This window comes from Staurois parvus, unplaced genomic scaffold (assembly GCF_062004578.1).
Source record: "Staurois parvus isolate SC_StPar_1 unplaced genomic scaffold, SC_StPar_1.0 ptg001756l, whole genome shotgun sequence".
Lineage (NCBI taxonomy): Eukaryota > Metazoa > Chordata > Amphibia > Anura > Ranidae > Staurois > Staurois parvus.
The window spans coordinates 579,094-595,432 of record NW_028319552.1 but is presented as its reverse complement, the minus strand read 5'-3'; the positions used below and the strand labels follow the sequence as shown (position 1 = coordinate 595,432).

Genomic DNA, 16,339 nt, shown 5'->3' with positions numbered 1-16,339 from the left:
TTGAGTATGACCACCCCTCCTCCCTTATCCGCTGGTCTAATGACCAGGTCTTTTCTTTTCAGGAGGAGGTCAACTGCTTTCTTGGTGTCCATGTCAGGGGCCTTTCTAATATTTAGTCCCTCCAGATCTTTTAATACTAATTCTTTAAAGATATTCACATAGGATCTGGACTGGGGTGGGGGGTTATAAGTTGAGGCATTCTTTAGTGTTGAGTGATAATTATTAATACTCTGATCATAATTATATGGATTAGAGTGAAAGTATCTTTTTAATGAAAGTTGTCGTGAGAATTTGTGAATGTCAATGTAAGTTTGAAACTTATTTAACTTTTGTTTAGGGGCGAACTTAAGTCCCTTGTCCAGAAGTTTTAATTCAGGTTGCGTAAGTACTATATCACTCAAATTGAAAATGCCTTGACCAGCTACGTTTTCCTTCTCTTGCCTGTTTCTGTTGACCCTTTTCCCCCCCCTTTTCCCTCTCCGGAACCGCTTCTTTTCCGAGACCCTCCTTCCCCTAAAAAATGAACCTGAGGTGTTCTGTTCGAGTCATAATTATATGGTACTCTTGGTGGTGTCTGCTGGTAGTTCCGATTGTCATAATAATCCCTATTGAATTGTGGATTAAATGGTTTATTGGAATACACGGGCCCTTGGTTATGGTGTTTAGGAGGTGCTACTGCCCCCTGGTGGCGCGGATAGTAATTAGTGTTTGAGCTATAATTCTGGTGGTGTTGCCTAGGGGATGCTCCCGCTCCTTGCTGATGGGGGTAGGGATTCCTATTTTGATAATACTGTCCATTGTCAGACTGATTATGTTGCTCATGTGATGGATGCCATTGCATATTTCGTGTCCCCACATTTGGATCATTAAGAGCTTCATATCTATTTGATGTTGGTACATTATAATAATTAAACTGTTTATTGTGTTTAGGAGATTGGTGTTGTAAATGTGAAGGTTCATATCTAACATTCGATTGTGTCTTTTTAGGTTTCTTCTTATTAATATCAGTGCAGATCCTATGTGAATATCTTTAAAGAATTAGTATTAAAAGATCTGGAGGGACTAAATATTAGAAAGGCCCCTGACATGGACACCAAGAAAGCAGTTGACCTCCTCCTGAAAAGAAAAGACCTGGTCATTAGACCAGCGGATAAGGGAGGAGGGGTGGTCATACTCAATAAATGTGACTATTTAGAGGAATCTTATAAAATTTTGAATGACACTACTACCTATACCCGCCTTCCTGGGAATCCTTTATCAACTCTTAAAAAAGGTTTGAAAAAGATCATTAAAAAGGGATTTGATAGCGGTATACTAAATAAAAAAGAAAAAGATTTCCTGTGCCCATCAGCCCCCAGACTTCCAGTGTTTTATATACTCCCAAAGGTGCATAAAAATCCGACGAAACCACCAGGACGGCCTATTATAAGTGGAATAGGCTCATTATTCTCCAAAGTAGGGGAATATATAGATTATTTCCTACAACCACTGGTCATACAAACTCCGTCGTTTCTGAAGGATACTAAGCACATTTTGAATGACATTAAAGATATTAAAATTTCATCTCAAACCTTTTTAGTCACAGCGGACGTCACATCCTTATATAGCAATATTGCACATGAAGATGGGATGGATGCCGCCAAATATTTTTTAGACGCCTATAGCACTTTATCTCCCTCACATATTGAATATATTTTAACATTACTGCAGTTCGCAATGCAGAATAATTATTTCTGGTTTGATCGCAAATATTTCTTGCAAACCAAGGGCGTGGCGATGGGGGCGAAGTTTGCCCCCAGCCTAGCAAACCTTTTTATGGCGTATTGGGAGGAGTTTTTAATTTATGCAAGAGAGTGGCCAGAGTTAATATTTTATAAAAGATTTATAGATGACGTGTTCTTATTGTGGAATGGGGAGGAAGAATCTTTACACAATTTTTTCAAAACACTTAATGATAACACACTTAATATTGAGTTTAGTTATACATATAGCAATACAGACATCCATTTCCTGGATCTAACATTATTTAATGATAATGGTATGGTCATTACGGAATCCTTCTTCAAAAAAACCGACAGGAATAGTTTCATCCCGTTAGAAAGTTGTCACCACCCTGCATGGCTTGCAAACATTCCGAAAGGTCAGTTCACAAGAATACGCAGGAATTGTACTAAATTGGATACATACTACATGCAAGCTGACACTTTAAAAATGAAATTCCTGGAAAAAGGATATCCTCAGCAAAAAATCGATGACACCATTCAACAAGTGGCTAATATGGACAGAAGTGTATTACTGGAGGATAAAAGAATGACCAGTAAGACACTGTCTTGCCCTTTTTTGACCACATATTCTATACAGCATAGAGCCATTAAGCACATTATTAATAAAAATTGGAATGTCTTATTGGCGGATCCCATCCTTTCCAAAATTCTGCCGGCTAAACCGGAAGTCATATATAAAAAAGCTACAGCATTAAGACACCGGTTAGCACCTAACGTTATCAACCCCCCAGAGAAGATCTCGTTTGCACCAAACATAACAGGTTTCTTTCCTTGTAACAAGTGCGTTATTTGTACGACGAATAACGTAAGGAAACAGAAACTATTTTCTTTTTCTTCAAATACCACAGGTAGAACGTATAAATTAGATAAATGCATAACCTGCTACAGTAAAAATGTGGTATATCTTCTTGAATGTTCTTGTAAACTCCAGTATGTGGGACGTACTACCAGACGCCTACGTGATAGACTGAGAGAACATATTAACAACATTAAAAAGGGGTATAAAGATCACTCATTGTCTTATCACTTTAAATGTAAACACAAAAATGACCCATCATCTTTACAGTTTGTTGGGATAGACATGGTACAACCCCATTGGAGAGGGGTAAATAAACTGCGTGGAGTCTCACAGCTCGAAACACGCTGGATATATGAGCTGCAGACTTTACACCCTAAAGGCCACAATATAGACATAGATCTAAATTGTTTTATCAATAACAGCTAAACTCTATGGACCCTCTCTTTTTATTGTTTTTTATGTATGGTTTATCGTCATGTCGAGAGAATAGGATATGATGATATTATCATTTTATTGTACTGTTCCTTGGTTCAGTTTTAGGTTTATAGTTCTAGTGTCACTGATTGGCACTGATAACAATTAAAAGGATATAGCTACTTGCATTATGTACAATTTTATGTATATTTTTAGTATGGACTTATGTATGCCAATTGTCTTGTTGCCTATTAGCAGATTTTCTGTTTTATGAATATTACATGCACATGGATTTTTTATGAAGTGGTTTATATGCTAGCGCTACACGTATTGTATTGATTCGTCTTGCCCTTTAATTTGGTCAATTGGAAGGCACTTACCTAACATATATGAAATTGGCAGTTTGATCTAACACCGAAGTGAGACCATTAAGGGGGTGTAATGCTGTTATTAATAATGACAGCTGGCCGGCTTTACGTGCTGCTATTGTAACGGTATGTATAAGCAATGGAACTAATGAAAAATGGCGCCCATATCGATATCCGGGTGTCCTCAGGTCGCACTTCTAGAATATGGCGCCCTTTCTACTGCGCATGCGCTTAGCATATAAATGTACGACGCACGGCTCGGTGTTCATTGGCAAATCCCCCCAGACGACGTGCGTGTGCACGAAACGCGTAGGAGGAGCCAGGAACGCCGTGACGTCACGCCGCCGGAGCATCGTGGAGCTCCGGCGGCCATCTTTACCACTGGACGGTCAGTCCGTTTTTGTATACACCGCTGTGTACTTTCGATGCTAGATGTAATAAAACCTCTGTTATCACCTACTACACTATGGAGGCGTCCTTGTTTTGACTCCCTTGGGGAGTATTCATTTGCAGCCATCACTGGGTAAGGAACGTATGCGGTCCTCAGGGAGAAGTCCACAGGCTACCTATCAAGGGACCACACAGATTCCTCCAGGAGCTCGTGAGGGAGGCTAGTACACTATCCTATCCTGACCGGCTGATGTCTCTAAAGGGGAATATATAATTACTAAACGCTCATTTTCCTGGGTGTTCTGGTGAGTGTGCATTCTCTCAGCACTATTTTGCACAACGCCTGAGCACCAGCAGTGCAGGACAGAGAAGAAATCACTAAAAGTCACCCCTTTTATGAACTGTCATATTTATTTATTTAGACATTTACTCATGTGAATCACCTATCTGTCTTCATTGGTATATTTGTGTTTTTGTAGCGCTACATTTTTTGACTTATGGTATTTTCATGGTGTATGGTAACCTGATGTATAGCTGCTGCAATTAGGTGCGCTCGTATACACATTTTCTCTTTATCGGATTTAATAAGTCAACACTGGAGGATTTGCAAGGCTTAGCGTCTAAGTGTTGAAATTCTCCGGCACAGCTCGGGATAAGGCCCGAGAAATTACAAGCTTGGGGTCTAGGAGCCGCTATAATGAGATCTTGATGCGTATTTCCCAAGATGCATTTTGTCCCTGGCCTTCACGGGTCATCTCCACCCACCACCACCACCAATACAGGCCAAGTTCTTCTGATTTTCTTTTATATCCAGTTTATTGTTGGGATTTTGCATTCCTCTGTTGCTATGCTTGGCTCACAGCCTTTCACAGAGCTGGTGGTCAAATTCCAGCCAGCTTGGTACATGGAAGGTGGCATTCCTGGCAGTATGTTTAGGGAGTTTCATCCTCTGGTGGGGCCAGGGACCCTGTGTTGGCATAGTATTTATTTTATTTATTTCAGGTACTTGTATAGCGCCATCAATTTACGCAGCACTTTACATATATATATTGTACATTCACATCGGTCCCCGACCCTCAAGGGGCGTACAATCTAAGGTCCCTAACCCTCAAGGGGCGTACAATCTAAGGTCCCTAACCCTCGAGGGGCGTACAATCTAAGGTCCCTAACCCTCGAGGGGCGTACAATCTAAGGTCCCTAACCCTCGAGGGGCGTACAATCTAAGGTCCCTAACCCTCGAGGGGCGTACAATCTAAGGTCCCTAACCCTCAAGGAGAGTACAATCTAAGGTCCCTAACCCTCAAGGGGCGTACAATCTAAGGTCCCTAACCCTCGAGGGGCGTACAATCTAAGGTCCCTAACCCTCGAGGGGCGTACAATCTAAGGTCCCTAACCCTCGAGGGGCGTACAATCTAAGGTCCCTAACCCTCGAGGGGCGTACAATCTAAGGTCCCTAACCCTCGAGGAGAGTACAATCTAAGGTCCCTAACCCTCAAGGGGCGTACAATCTAAGGTCCCTAACCCTCGAGGGGCGTACAATCTAAGGTCCCTAACCTTCGAGGGGCGTACAATCTAAGATCCCTAACCCTCGAGGGGCGTACAATCTAAGGTCCCTAACCCTCGAGGGGCGTACAATCTAAGGTCCCTAACCCTCGATGGGCGTACAATCTAAGGTCCCTAACCCTCGAGGGGCGTACAATCTAAGGTCCCTAACCCTCGAGGGGCGTACAATATAAGGTCCCTAACCCTCGAGGGGCGTACAATATAAGGTCCCTAACCCTCGAGGGGTGTACAATCTAAGGTCCCCAACTCACATTCATACATACAAATACTAGGGACAATTTAGACAGGAGCCAATTAACCTACCAGCATGTCTTTGGAGTGTGGGAGAGAACCGGAGTAACCAGAGGAAACCCACACAGGCACAGGAAGAACATGCAAACTCCAGGCAGGTGGTGCCGTGGTTGGGATTGGAACCAAAGACCCGAGTACTGCCAGGCGGAAGTGCTAACCGTTTAGCCTCTGTGCTGTCCTATCACCGAAATGTATCACTATATGGTTACAGTAGCCGAAACGCTTGCTTAGGATTTGTTTTGTATAATTTGAGGTTGGGATTGGTCTATTGCTATACCTACATACCAGAATAGGGTTAGAATTTACAATAAAGTCACATTCGTATAATTCAGTGGTGGTCAACTTTCTTGATATGGGGGCCTTCAGTGCAATCCCCAACATCACCGAAGGGCCAAACATAAAAGAAACACAACAGGATATGGTCAGAGAATATGGGACAGGATACAAAATATGGTCAGAGATGGCAGGAAAACATGCAAGAGATGGTCAGAGACTGTGGACATGATACAGGAGATGGTCAGCGATTGGATTTAATACGGTAGTATACTGTGTGTATTCACACAGTATACTACAAATACAAGAGATGGTCAGAGCTTGCAGACATGGTACAGGCAATGGTCAGAGACTGTGTACATGATACAAGAGATAGTCAGAGACTGAAGACATGGTACAGGAGATGGCCAGAGACTGGACATAATAAAAGAGATGGTCAGAGACTTTGGACATGGTACAGGAGATAGTCAGAGACTGCAGACATAGTACAGGAGATGGTCAGAGACTGCAGACATGGTACAAGAGATGGTCAGAGACTGCAGACATAGTACAGGAGATGGTCAGAGACTGCAGACATGGTACAGGAGATGGTCAGAGTCTGCAGACATGGTACAAGAGATGGTCAGAGACTGGATATAATATCTGAGATGGTAAGAGACTACAGACATGATACAAGAGATAGTAAGAGACTGCAGACATGCTGCAGGAGACTGTCAGAGACTTGTGACAGAAACTGGAGCTAGAAATCACTGCTATAACAGGGCAATAGGGAAGCACATATTAGTGTTTGCAGGGGCCCCCGTGGGCCACAAAAAAAAGTGCCAAAGGGCTCCAGGTTGGGCATCAGGGGTGTAGCTGGTTGGAAGGGCATTTATTTTACGCAACAAGCCTGGAAATTCCCAGCTCTCCCATTTATAATCCTGAACTACAGAATGATTAGCCTTTATGTTGATGGAAGTGAGACTGGGAGTTTAACAAAAGAAAACTGGGCAGGGCTGACACCACTTGGTCTACAAAAATGCTGTGTGTTGCCAGCCCGGAACAGGACTTAGGAGCTGAGAGCATTCCAAACAGATCCACAGATCGTTTTCAGTACTTGCAGGGTTCTCAAAGGGGTAAAACATGGGGAAATGTAATATAGAGATGTACTGCATATGTTTCTAGGCGAACTGAGCGCACTTCTTCCTTGGATTAGGGTTGTCTCAGTTGCTTCTGTCTCTTCATGTCTCAATGGTGTTGATGAATTCTATGGGGACCATACCAACTCTTCCATGACCCCTTGTTCTTCTAATGACGATAGCTCTCTATGACTCTGATTGTAAGTTTTATGATCATTGTCCTTCTGCAGAATAAATATGGGACTGATTCTTCCAGGTTTTCCTCTGATTTTCCTTATACTCTTCAGCACCTTAGAGTAGTAACCAGGGGCGGACTGACCATTTGGAAACTCGGGCACTGCCCGAGGGCCTGGGGTCAGTAGGGGGCCCCATGAGATGCCCCTGGTACCTTTTTCATAGGCTTTTTTGAGTTAGGGCAAGGACACAGGGGCCCCATGATCCCCTATTGCCCGGGGGCCCTATGAAATGTCAGTCCGCCCCTGGTAGTAACACAGGGCTGGACAAATCCCAGAAGCCAGAGAGCCAATGCTCCTTACAATTTACAGCTGCTGCCTAACATTTGAGGTCTTCTGGGTTGTCAATGGAGCTTGGCTCCTAACAAGACAAAAAAAAATCCTGATGGATCCCAGATTGGACAGACCGGCTCTTGATTTCCAGTATTATTTGTCCACCCCTGTTGTACCACCTAACTATCCCAAACCTAAACTCCTAAAGCTTCCATGGAAACATACCCATGCAAAGGGAAAAATGAACTTAAGGGCTTGTTCACACTTGACTTTATTTCTAACTCTTGCCAAACGCCCCTATAGTGTTTTACAGGCATTAGATAGGCGTTTGTGAAGCGTTTTTAACGCTCCTCAAACGCTCCCAAAACGCCCTATGCGCGGTTTTGAGGCCGTTGATAGGCGTTTGCCAAGTGTTAAAACCGCACCACAAACTCCTATAATGAAGGTAAATGGAATTAATGCTCCGCAAACGCCTTGCAACCGCGAGGAGCGGCACCATCAACTTGAATGGGAGGCTTCAACTCTTCCTGACTGGACCCGAGGCGTCAGTTTTACCGCGACGCTAACGCTTCCGTGTGAACAGCACTGTGTGCTGCCATGTCCAGAACTTTCATAGGAGTTTGAGAAGCGTTAAAAACGCTTCCCTGACGCCTGCTGACAAAACTAGTGTGAACGTAGCCTAAGAAAAGGGTTGTGACAACCTAAAATACTCCTTTCCATTCTGGAATATTTTGCACCAAAACATCATCGGTACATTTTTAAGACTGGAATAATTTCTACCTTGAGCAACTTGGCAAACCTTTTCTCTTCATTGTACCATTTGACATTTTGAGGGAAAAGCCGATGAAACATGAACAAAGAAAATAAATTGTTATTGAGCTGCAATCCAAAATGGCAAAATATAGAAAAAAGAAATGATATTAAACGAAGGCGCAGAATCCATTACCCGCCCGCTGGAGCCTGGGCCCATTTAAGGTCATTTTACACAAAGTATTTTGAAGGCTCCGATTAAAGACTTTGCAGAGTGCCAGAGAAACGTGACTATGTAATAAGATGTAGTCAAGGACAAATCCTAATTTTTTGTTTTTTGTATTTTTATAGTGCTGATGGGGACTTTGCAGTGACCCACTTGACCAAAGCCCACCTCTTCTATGACGGACGGATAAAGTGGACACCCCCAGCCATTTACAAGAGCTCCTGCAGCATTGACGTCACTTTTTTCCCCTTCGACCAGCAGAATTGCACCATGAAGTTCGGCTCATGGACCTATGATAGAGCCAAGATCGATCTGATCAGCATGCACAATCATGTCGACCAACTTGACTACTGGGAGAGCGGAGAGTGGGTCATTGTCAATGCTGTCGGCAACTACAACATTAAGAAGTATGAGTGTTGCACAGAAATCTACTCGGACATCACATATTCTTTTATCATCCGTAGACTTCCTTTATTTTATACCATTAACCTTATCATTCCCTGCCTTCTCATCTCCTGCTTAACCGTGTTGGTCTTCTACTTACCTTCAGAATGTGGAGAGAAGATCACACTGTGTATATCCGTCCTGCTTTCCCTGACTGTCTTTCTCCTCCTCATTACTGAGATTATTCCATCCACATCTTTGGTCATCCCATTGATTGGGGAATACCTGCTCTTCACCATGATCTTTGTCACCCTCTCCATCATCATCACAGTATTTGTATTGAATGTCCACCACCGTTCCCCTCGTACACACACCATGCCAGCTTGGGTACGCAGAATATTTTTGGATGTGGTGCCCAGGGTTTTGTTCATGAAGAGGCCTGCAAAGGACAACTGCAAGAAACTGATCGAGTCCTTGCATGTTAGAAGGCTTAGTCCTCCACCTAGACTGTGGTCTGAGACAGAGATTGAGCCGGCCTTCCCAAGTTCATCCTCAGCCAGCCCCACCAGCCAGAGGGCATCACCAGCTTCTTCCTGTTGCCACCAGCTGGAACAAACGGCCAACTCTCAAGTGATCTGCAAGTCTCCCTCGGGGCAATATTCACTGCTCTGCGAGGAATCAACTCTGACCAGCTGCCCTCGTCCTTCAAACCAAACTCATCTTCTGGGAGAGCCCCAGACCAACCTGATGCCCAAGGTTCGCTCTGTAAGCGTGCAACAGATGTACACGCCCAAGGAAACCAATGAGGCTACAATTCGTTGCCGCTCAAGGAGCATACAGTATTGCTACCTTCATGAAGATTCTTCCCAGACCAATGGTCAGTCCAGTACCTCTCCACAGTCTCAGAGTTGTCACGTGCATGAAGCACAGCAGACTCCAAATTCTCAGTGCAAATGCAAACCCAAAAACCAAGAGAAGTCAAGTGGCACCAGTCAAGTTACCAAAACAGTCAGTACCAAAGAGCAGCATGTGCTGCTGATGTCTCCATCCCTGAAGTTGGCCATTGAGGGAGTCCATTATATCGCAGACCACCTGAGAGCAGAGGATGCCGACTTCTCTGTAAGTACCTAACATATACATTTTTTTTTTTTTTAATGGGCGAAGGGACACTTATAGACTTCCAGTTGCTGAGGAACCTCCAAGTAGGTCTAAACCCTAACTGGATTACATTTAAGTGTATGAATACCCAAAACCTCCCTTTCTTAGATTTTCCTTCTTGTGTCCTGTAGATGCAACAGAAAGAGGAAGTTCCCCTCTTAGACAGTTGTCACAGGGACAAGTGTCCCCATTGGAAGGTTTCCCATCAATTTTTGTTTTGGTGAAGACAAAGTTTGATTTCCTATCACTTGCCATGTCAGCAACAATGGTCACCAGGAAAAACTGAGTGAATCTTCTCAATCAGGGCACAGACTGTTATAACAAGGGGTTCTAATACATTCCCACTCCAAAAGAAAAAAAAAAGTTTTGAATTTTCATTAGCTAGGATAAGATATCAGCCATACAAGGGAGTATATGGTGTGCAGTGATTTGGTCATGCACTTGTTTTTCTGGGAAGCAGCAGTAAAGCAGTGGTCTCTCTGCAGAGGTCTGACAACCCTCTCTACTGAGTTAGACCAATTGCTCTAAAATCAGAAAACCTCATACTCCCTGCTGATTGGAGAGCTCTGGATCTGACTGAATAGGAGGATTGTCAGACTTCTGTAGAGAGACCACTGCTTCCACACAAGGAGCAACAGTTCTCTGCACCATGCTGGCAGTGGACAGGCTTGTTATATCTGGGTCTCCTTCCTGCTCACTGGTTGTCCCCATCCAACCCCCACTGCTGGAAACATGTTAGCATGCTACCATAGAACCATGCCAGTGGCCACTAGGGATGTAAGTAATTACATGAACTGGACTACGTTACCTTCCCTTGTTTTCCTAATTAATAGCTGAAGTAGCAGTTGGATTTTTATTATTGCAGATTTCAGCTCGGAGATCTGTGCTCATTGCATGCGCTCGATGTGAGGGTGTATACAGGATCTCATTGTGTCTCTTTGCTGGAAACCACTGACCTTGCCACCGCTCGCGGACTCTGACGATTCACTTCTGGTCATTATGCGGAAGGTGCAAGCTGTGCTGTCTGATAACTTTAAACAGAGGTCCGTTGTCGGCGGAGCGCTCACAGCGTGATAGAGCGAGCGCCCAGCCTGCAATCATTTAGTCTATTTCCATCTCAAGTGGCTGTTATCTTCCGCCTTCTGTAGCTTTCAAACCGCTTTGATTGTCCGCTGTTTTTTTTTTTCTTGTTTTCCAATTTGTCCCTCTGCACTGCTGATATAAGGCAGATGGCAAACAAAAAGGAGTATCTCAATGACCCCCCCTAAATTCTTCCTTAAAGACACCCTGTAAGGTCTCTTAAAGGAACCTTGACACTCACCTTCATCAGGCTTCCCCGCCATTCCTCTGTTGGAGGCAAGAGGGTTTTTGACATCCTCAGCGCCCAAAAAGTGTTTGGGTCTGGTGACTGGCCACTCACGCCCATGGTCCTCCATATCTAAAAGAGTTTTGTAAAGGAGAGGTGGGGAGCATGGTAAAGGTAGGGGAAGGTGGCAATTTCAGAGATTCGAATGAGCAAAAAGACAGGATCTCTTTTTGGAAATTTCTGAAAGATTGAACAGTAAAATAACTGACTTTCCCAGTATTTATTTGTGTTTGGTAAGGCCTCAATCACACAGGTCATCTGATGGGTTTTTAAATGCCCTCTAAAAGCCCAATGGTGGGTTCATGCAGAGGCAGTCTCCACCGCCCCTGGAGGATCACTTTTCAAAAGGTGGCAGAACAGGTGTTCAAGAGGCAATACTACCACATCGTGAATGCCTGTTTTTTGTTTTGTTTTTTTTTTTTGCCGAATGGTGATTGTCCTTGGAACTAACTTGCCACAACTGCGAGTCTAGCGTATAGCTTGCACTTGCAGTGTGGTCCCGTTGAAATTAATGGATGGCTCAAGGAGCTGAGTTAAATTTACCATAGCCGCTCCTTATGTGCAATCTCTTCCAGCTACCTTGTTGGGCTTTCGATTGGTGAACAGGTGGTTCGGCTGCATTTTTTTACTGCCTGTGCGAAAAAGGCCTAATGAGGCAGCTGGAGAGGATCATATACATACCAAGGCCGAGATGCTTTGCAGCTGCAGCAAATTAAACTCAGCTTGTTGAGTTAAGCCACCAGGCTTGCCTTTTGAACTCGCCAATTGAAGTCAACGGGACTATTCTGCAACTACAAGCCAAATGCTTGGCTCATAGTTGCGGAGCATTAGTTCCATGCAAGATCGCAATTCTGCAAAGAAACAAACAAAAATACAGGCATTCAGGAGGCGGCAGTATTGCCTCCTGAATGGCTGGAAGCTGCTGCTCCATCGCCTTCTGAATAGCCATGTGAACCTATCCCAAGCCCTGCACAAGCTCTTGATTTATCCACAGTCAGCAGCATTAAATTTGTGCTTTAACCATCAATTTACTAATCACTTTACCTCCAGAAACAGCAACCGATGTGGGCATTTATAAAATGTATTCAGGGAGCAATAGCTCACACCCCTCTCATTGTCTATATGTAGCCATTGACTCTAGATAGGAGCCTGCTGATGTTGGGTGACCCTGTGCCACCATCAAACCTCCGTGTGGCCTTTGCAAGCATTGGGCAATCCTTGCAGTTCCAGGTCCACTTGAGTCCAGCTTGAGCATATATATATCTTTAAAAATGTTGTGTAGGATGGATAGACTTATATTGTTCCAGTCACATCATGAGATTCACTTTCTCTCTCCTTAATCCCAACAGGTCAAACAGGACTGGAAGTATGTGGCCATGGTCATCGATCGGATCTTCCTCTGGATGTTCATCATAGTCTGCCTCTTGGGAACCGTTGGACTGTTCCTACCACCCTGGTTGGCCGGCATGATCTAAGCATCAGGGCCTCCAAAATGGATAGTCCCACCACACCAGGAGGACAACGAGTGGGGAACAGCCAAGTGGGGTGGGAAGTTGGGCGCATGAATGCATGGAGAATGCAGAGAGAACTTAAAAAACAAAACACAAGAACGGTTTGAGGGATCCCACAGAACAGAAGGGACAAGCGGGAGATCCAGAGCGTGCGTCTGCAGTATATAAATATTTAAGCTCGCATCAGAAACGCATGAGAGAGCCCAGCCAGCTCCAGGGGATGGCCCCGGGCAAAGAAGCCTTTTCAGGGACTGCTCTGGCCCACTATGGCCAGGAATCCTTGATTAAATATTTTGTCATGTACAGCCGACTGCAACCAAGAACCATTCATACTGACGTCTGAGGGTTCCTGGCGGGTCTGTGAATAAATCTGAGGCCCTAAAGACCTTTTGTGTCATTTTGGTTTTTATTTCTAACTTGTTATTGCTTTCTTTTGTGAAACTTGCTTGGCTGTAGAAGATTTAATGGACGCTGGTCAAGATAGAAATATGGGTGAGATTAGCCACTTCCGATTGTGTTAGAGTACTCACTCCCCCGCTGCATGCTGTGGTTCCTCCCACCAGCTTTTACTTCACTACAGGACGTATGAGCTTTCTGGAGGAACCATAGTGTGTGGTGGGGGTAACAAGTATATGACCCTCTCAAAGTGCTTGGGGGGGGCAATAAAGAGGCAGCTTTAGACAAATGGGCCACCAGAAAGGTAATTATATTCACTTTATTTTTACAGTTACGTAATTGTATAAAATTGGTCACCTTAAAGAAAACTTACTGATAGAAACATATGGCATTGCTGACCTCTTCATTTAAAATGCTTGATGTCCGTGTTGGTTCTCTGGCTGTTTTGAGTCACTGACCTAGAACAAGCGTGCAGACTGGGGCAGTCGGAAGCACATATCTGGATGCTTGTTCCGGGACAATATCTCAAAGCAGGTGAGGATGGCAGCCAGGCACCTAGCCCAGAAAGCTGCTCCAGGGAACCGAGGGAATCCTAGAGAAACCCATTTTCCCTCGACTTACCCCTCCAGCTGCATTGCTGCTCTGGATAAGCGCTACGTACAGTGGAGAAAATAGACTGCACCTGCCTACACCATACCTTCTAGTTCAGTGGTTCTCAACCTTCCTAATGTCGCGACCCTTTTATACAGTTCCTCATGTTGTGGTGACCCCCCAACCATAAAATTATTTACCCAGTAATTATAATTCATGAAGTGTCGTTTTACCTCCAATACTGCTGCTTTCAACACAGTAGCTGCTTTCTACACAGCGGCTGCTTTCAACACAGCAGCTGCTTTCTACACAGCAGCTGCTCTTTACACATCGGAAATATGTGTTTTCCGATGGTCTTAGGCGACCCCTGTGAAAGGGCCGTTCGACCCCCAAAGGGGTCACGACCCACAGGTTGAGAACTACTGTTCTAGTTGGTATGTGCTACTGATGCATCAGGGAGTGTTGGGTAGCAGCACTGCCAAAGGCCAAAGTGTCCCCATATACTGTGAACTGTGTTGGTAGTATAAGTTGCAGATCCTGCTCTTTCTGCGACCCGTTCCATTGAAGCGCCCAAGGCGCTCGCCTTTGCTGCCAACCTTTGAGTCTTGAGCAGCAAAGCCTGGCGTTGTTTAGAGTTTCCCTCACCGGACAGGCAAGTAATTTTTTCTTCACAGGGTTCCACCATTGCTCATTCTGCTACCTGTTTGGTTGTCAGGCTGATCCTCTAGCTTTGGTGCTTTATGGAGTCACGGACCTAGAACAAGTACGCCAGGCAGTAGCTTTGCCTTTTCTCTGAAGGCAGGCATGCAGCAACATTTTCAGCCAACAATGGCAGCCAACTTATTTCCTCCACTTTAAAATTCCATCAACGAGCGAGCGGCGCAAAGGCCTGTCTGTGATCGCTTCAGTCGGCCGCGTCGCCTCTGATATTCCGGCAGATCTAACAGGAGGTGTCAGAACGGCTCACTTTGACTGAAGGACAGGTTCAAAGCCAGGCGTCACTCCTGCCACAATTCCCTGGCCGGGTGTGTGCGTGCAACGGTAAAGCGCCAGCTGCAGGCCCAAACCTTATGGGACAGGCAGGGGGAATAAAGGAGAACAGAATTGTGGAACAGGGCCGTTTAATGTGTGAAGGGCAGAGTAAGGGTGGCGTGTATAATTTCTGTTATCTCGCTCGCTGCCGCCCTCTGCATATTAAGCAATACAGACAAGTTCCTCGTTAGAATAATCTCACAGCCAGACAACACGTGGCCTAGCAACACTACGAAATATCAGCAATGCGTACGACAAGGGGGGACACTGCATGTGATTTTTCTGTCCTTTAGAAGAAAACTTGTTTTAATTTTTTTTATTTTTTTTCAATGTGAATAATCGCTTGTTATACCTGTGATCTGTCTGACAGCGCTGGCGTGTAGGGGTAAGTATACCTTCAAACAAAGTCTACTTATTCTTTTATCCCCTTATGTCCTAAGACAAGAGGAACTTCTCCCTGGGGAAAGTCTTCATCGGCGGCTCCTCTTCTACTGCATCATCTTCAAATATCCCATGCATGCGGAGATGTGCCACAGGTCTCTGCCAGGTATGTGGGACTTGAGAGAGAACTGCGGCATGTCTGAGCAGACCTGGAGGATTCCCATGCATGCACAGACATGCTGCTGGATTCTGGTATCTGGGACCTTGTAGAACCCTTCTGCAAAGCATTTCCGAAGTCTACATGTTTAGACATGCTGTAGGTCTATGCCTGTTCCCAAATGCCTGGCAGAGAGAGCAGCAGCATGTTTGCACCTCATCATGCATGGCTTCCCATGAGGTGCATGCGCCTATCAACTGCCTTCTGAGATATGCGACATGGACTTCCCAGGAGGCAGGGGTGGTCACCACTTAATTCTCGACTTGGCAAAGAACCAAGAAGTGCTGCAGTGTGGCACAAAAAAAGTACAAAATGTTTCCAAAAATTAGGAAACATTTTCCAATTCTGTAGGAGCAAGAGGGGAGGAACCAGGAGAGAAAATGTTAGATTAATGGACAAAGATCCACTTTAAACCCACCCTCCTTCCATAACTCCATACATGCCAAGTTCACAAAGCCATAGCAACGTTCTGCAATCTTCTTTCAGTGGTCCTTGCATGTGCATTAGAAACCCACACATGTCTACAAAGGCCATGTTTTGGACTTTGTAGACATCTATAGCCGTTGTAGACATCAATGGCCGTTGTAGACATCAATGGCCGTTGTAGACATCAATGGCCGTTGTAGACATCAATGGCCGTTGTAGACATCAATGGCCGTTGTAGACATTTAAGGTCGTTGTAGACATCTATGGCCCTGTTGACTCAACAGGAGAAAGCCCTTTAAATGTCTATGGACTTCTGCTGTGTATGAGCAAACCACAGAAAGATGTTGGCTGGAAGGAAACTTTGTCACAGGCCTTCAAAAACTTGTTAATTATGG

The 16,339-nt window shown here is 44.7% G+C and overlaps 1 protein-coding gene across 1 annotated transcript in view; it reads left to right on the top strand.

Annotated features, from left to right (window-relative positions):
• The window catches only part of CHRNA4 (cholinergic receptor nicotinic alpha 4 subunit), a 49,904-nt gene extending 36,617 nt beyond the window's left edge, over positions 1 to 13,287 (top strand). Inside the window, exons 4-5 of the mRNA XM_089663736.1 lie at positions 8,608 to 9,985; positions 12,740 to 13,287. Coding sequence (XP_089519862.1) covers positions 8,608 to 9,985; positions 12,740 to 12,865 — 1,504 coding nt within the window. The 3' untranslated portion in view covers positions 12,866 to 13,287. The remainder of the gene's footprint in view (positions 1 to 8,607; positions 9,986 to 12,739) is intronic.
• Positions 13,288 to 16,339: the final 3,052 nt, after the last annotated feature.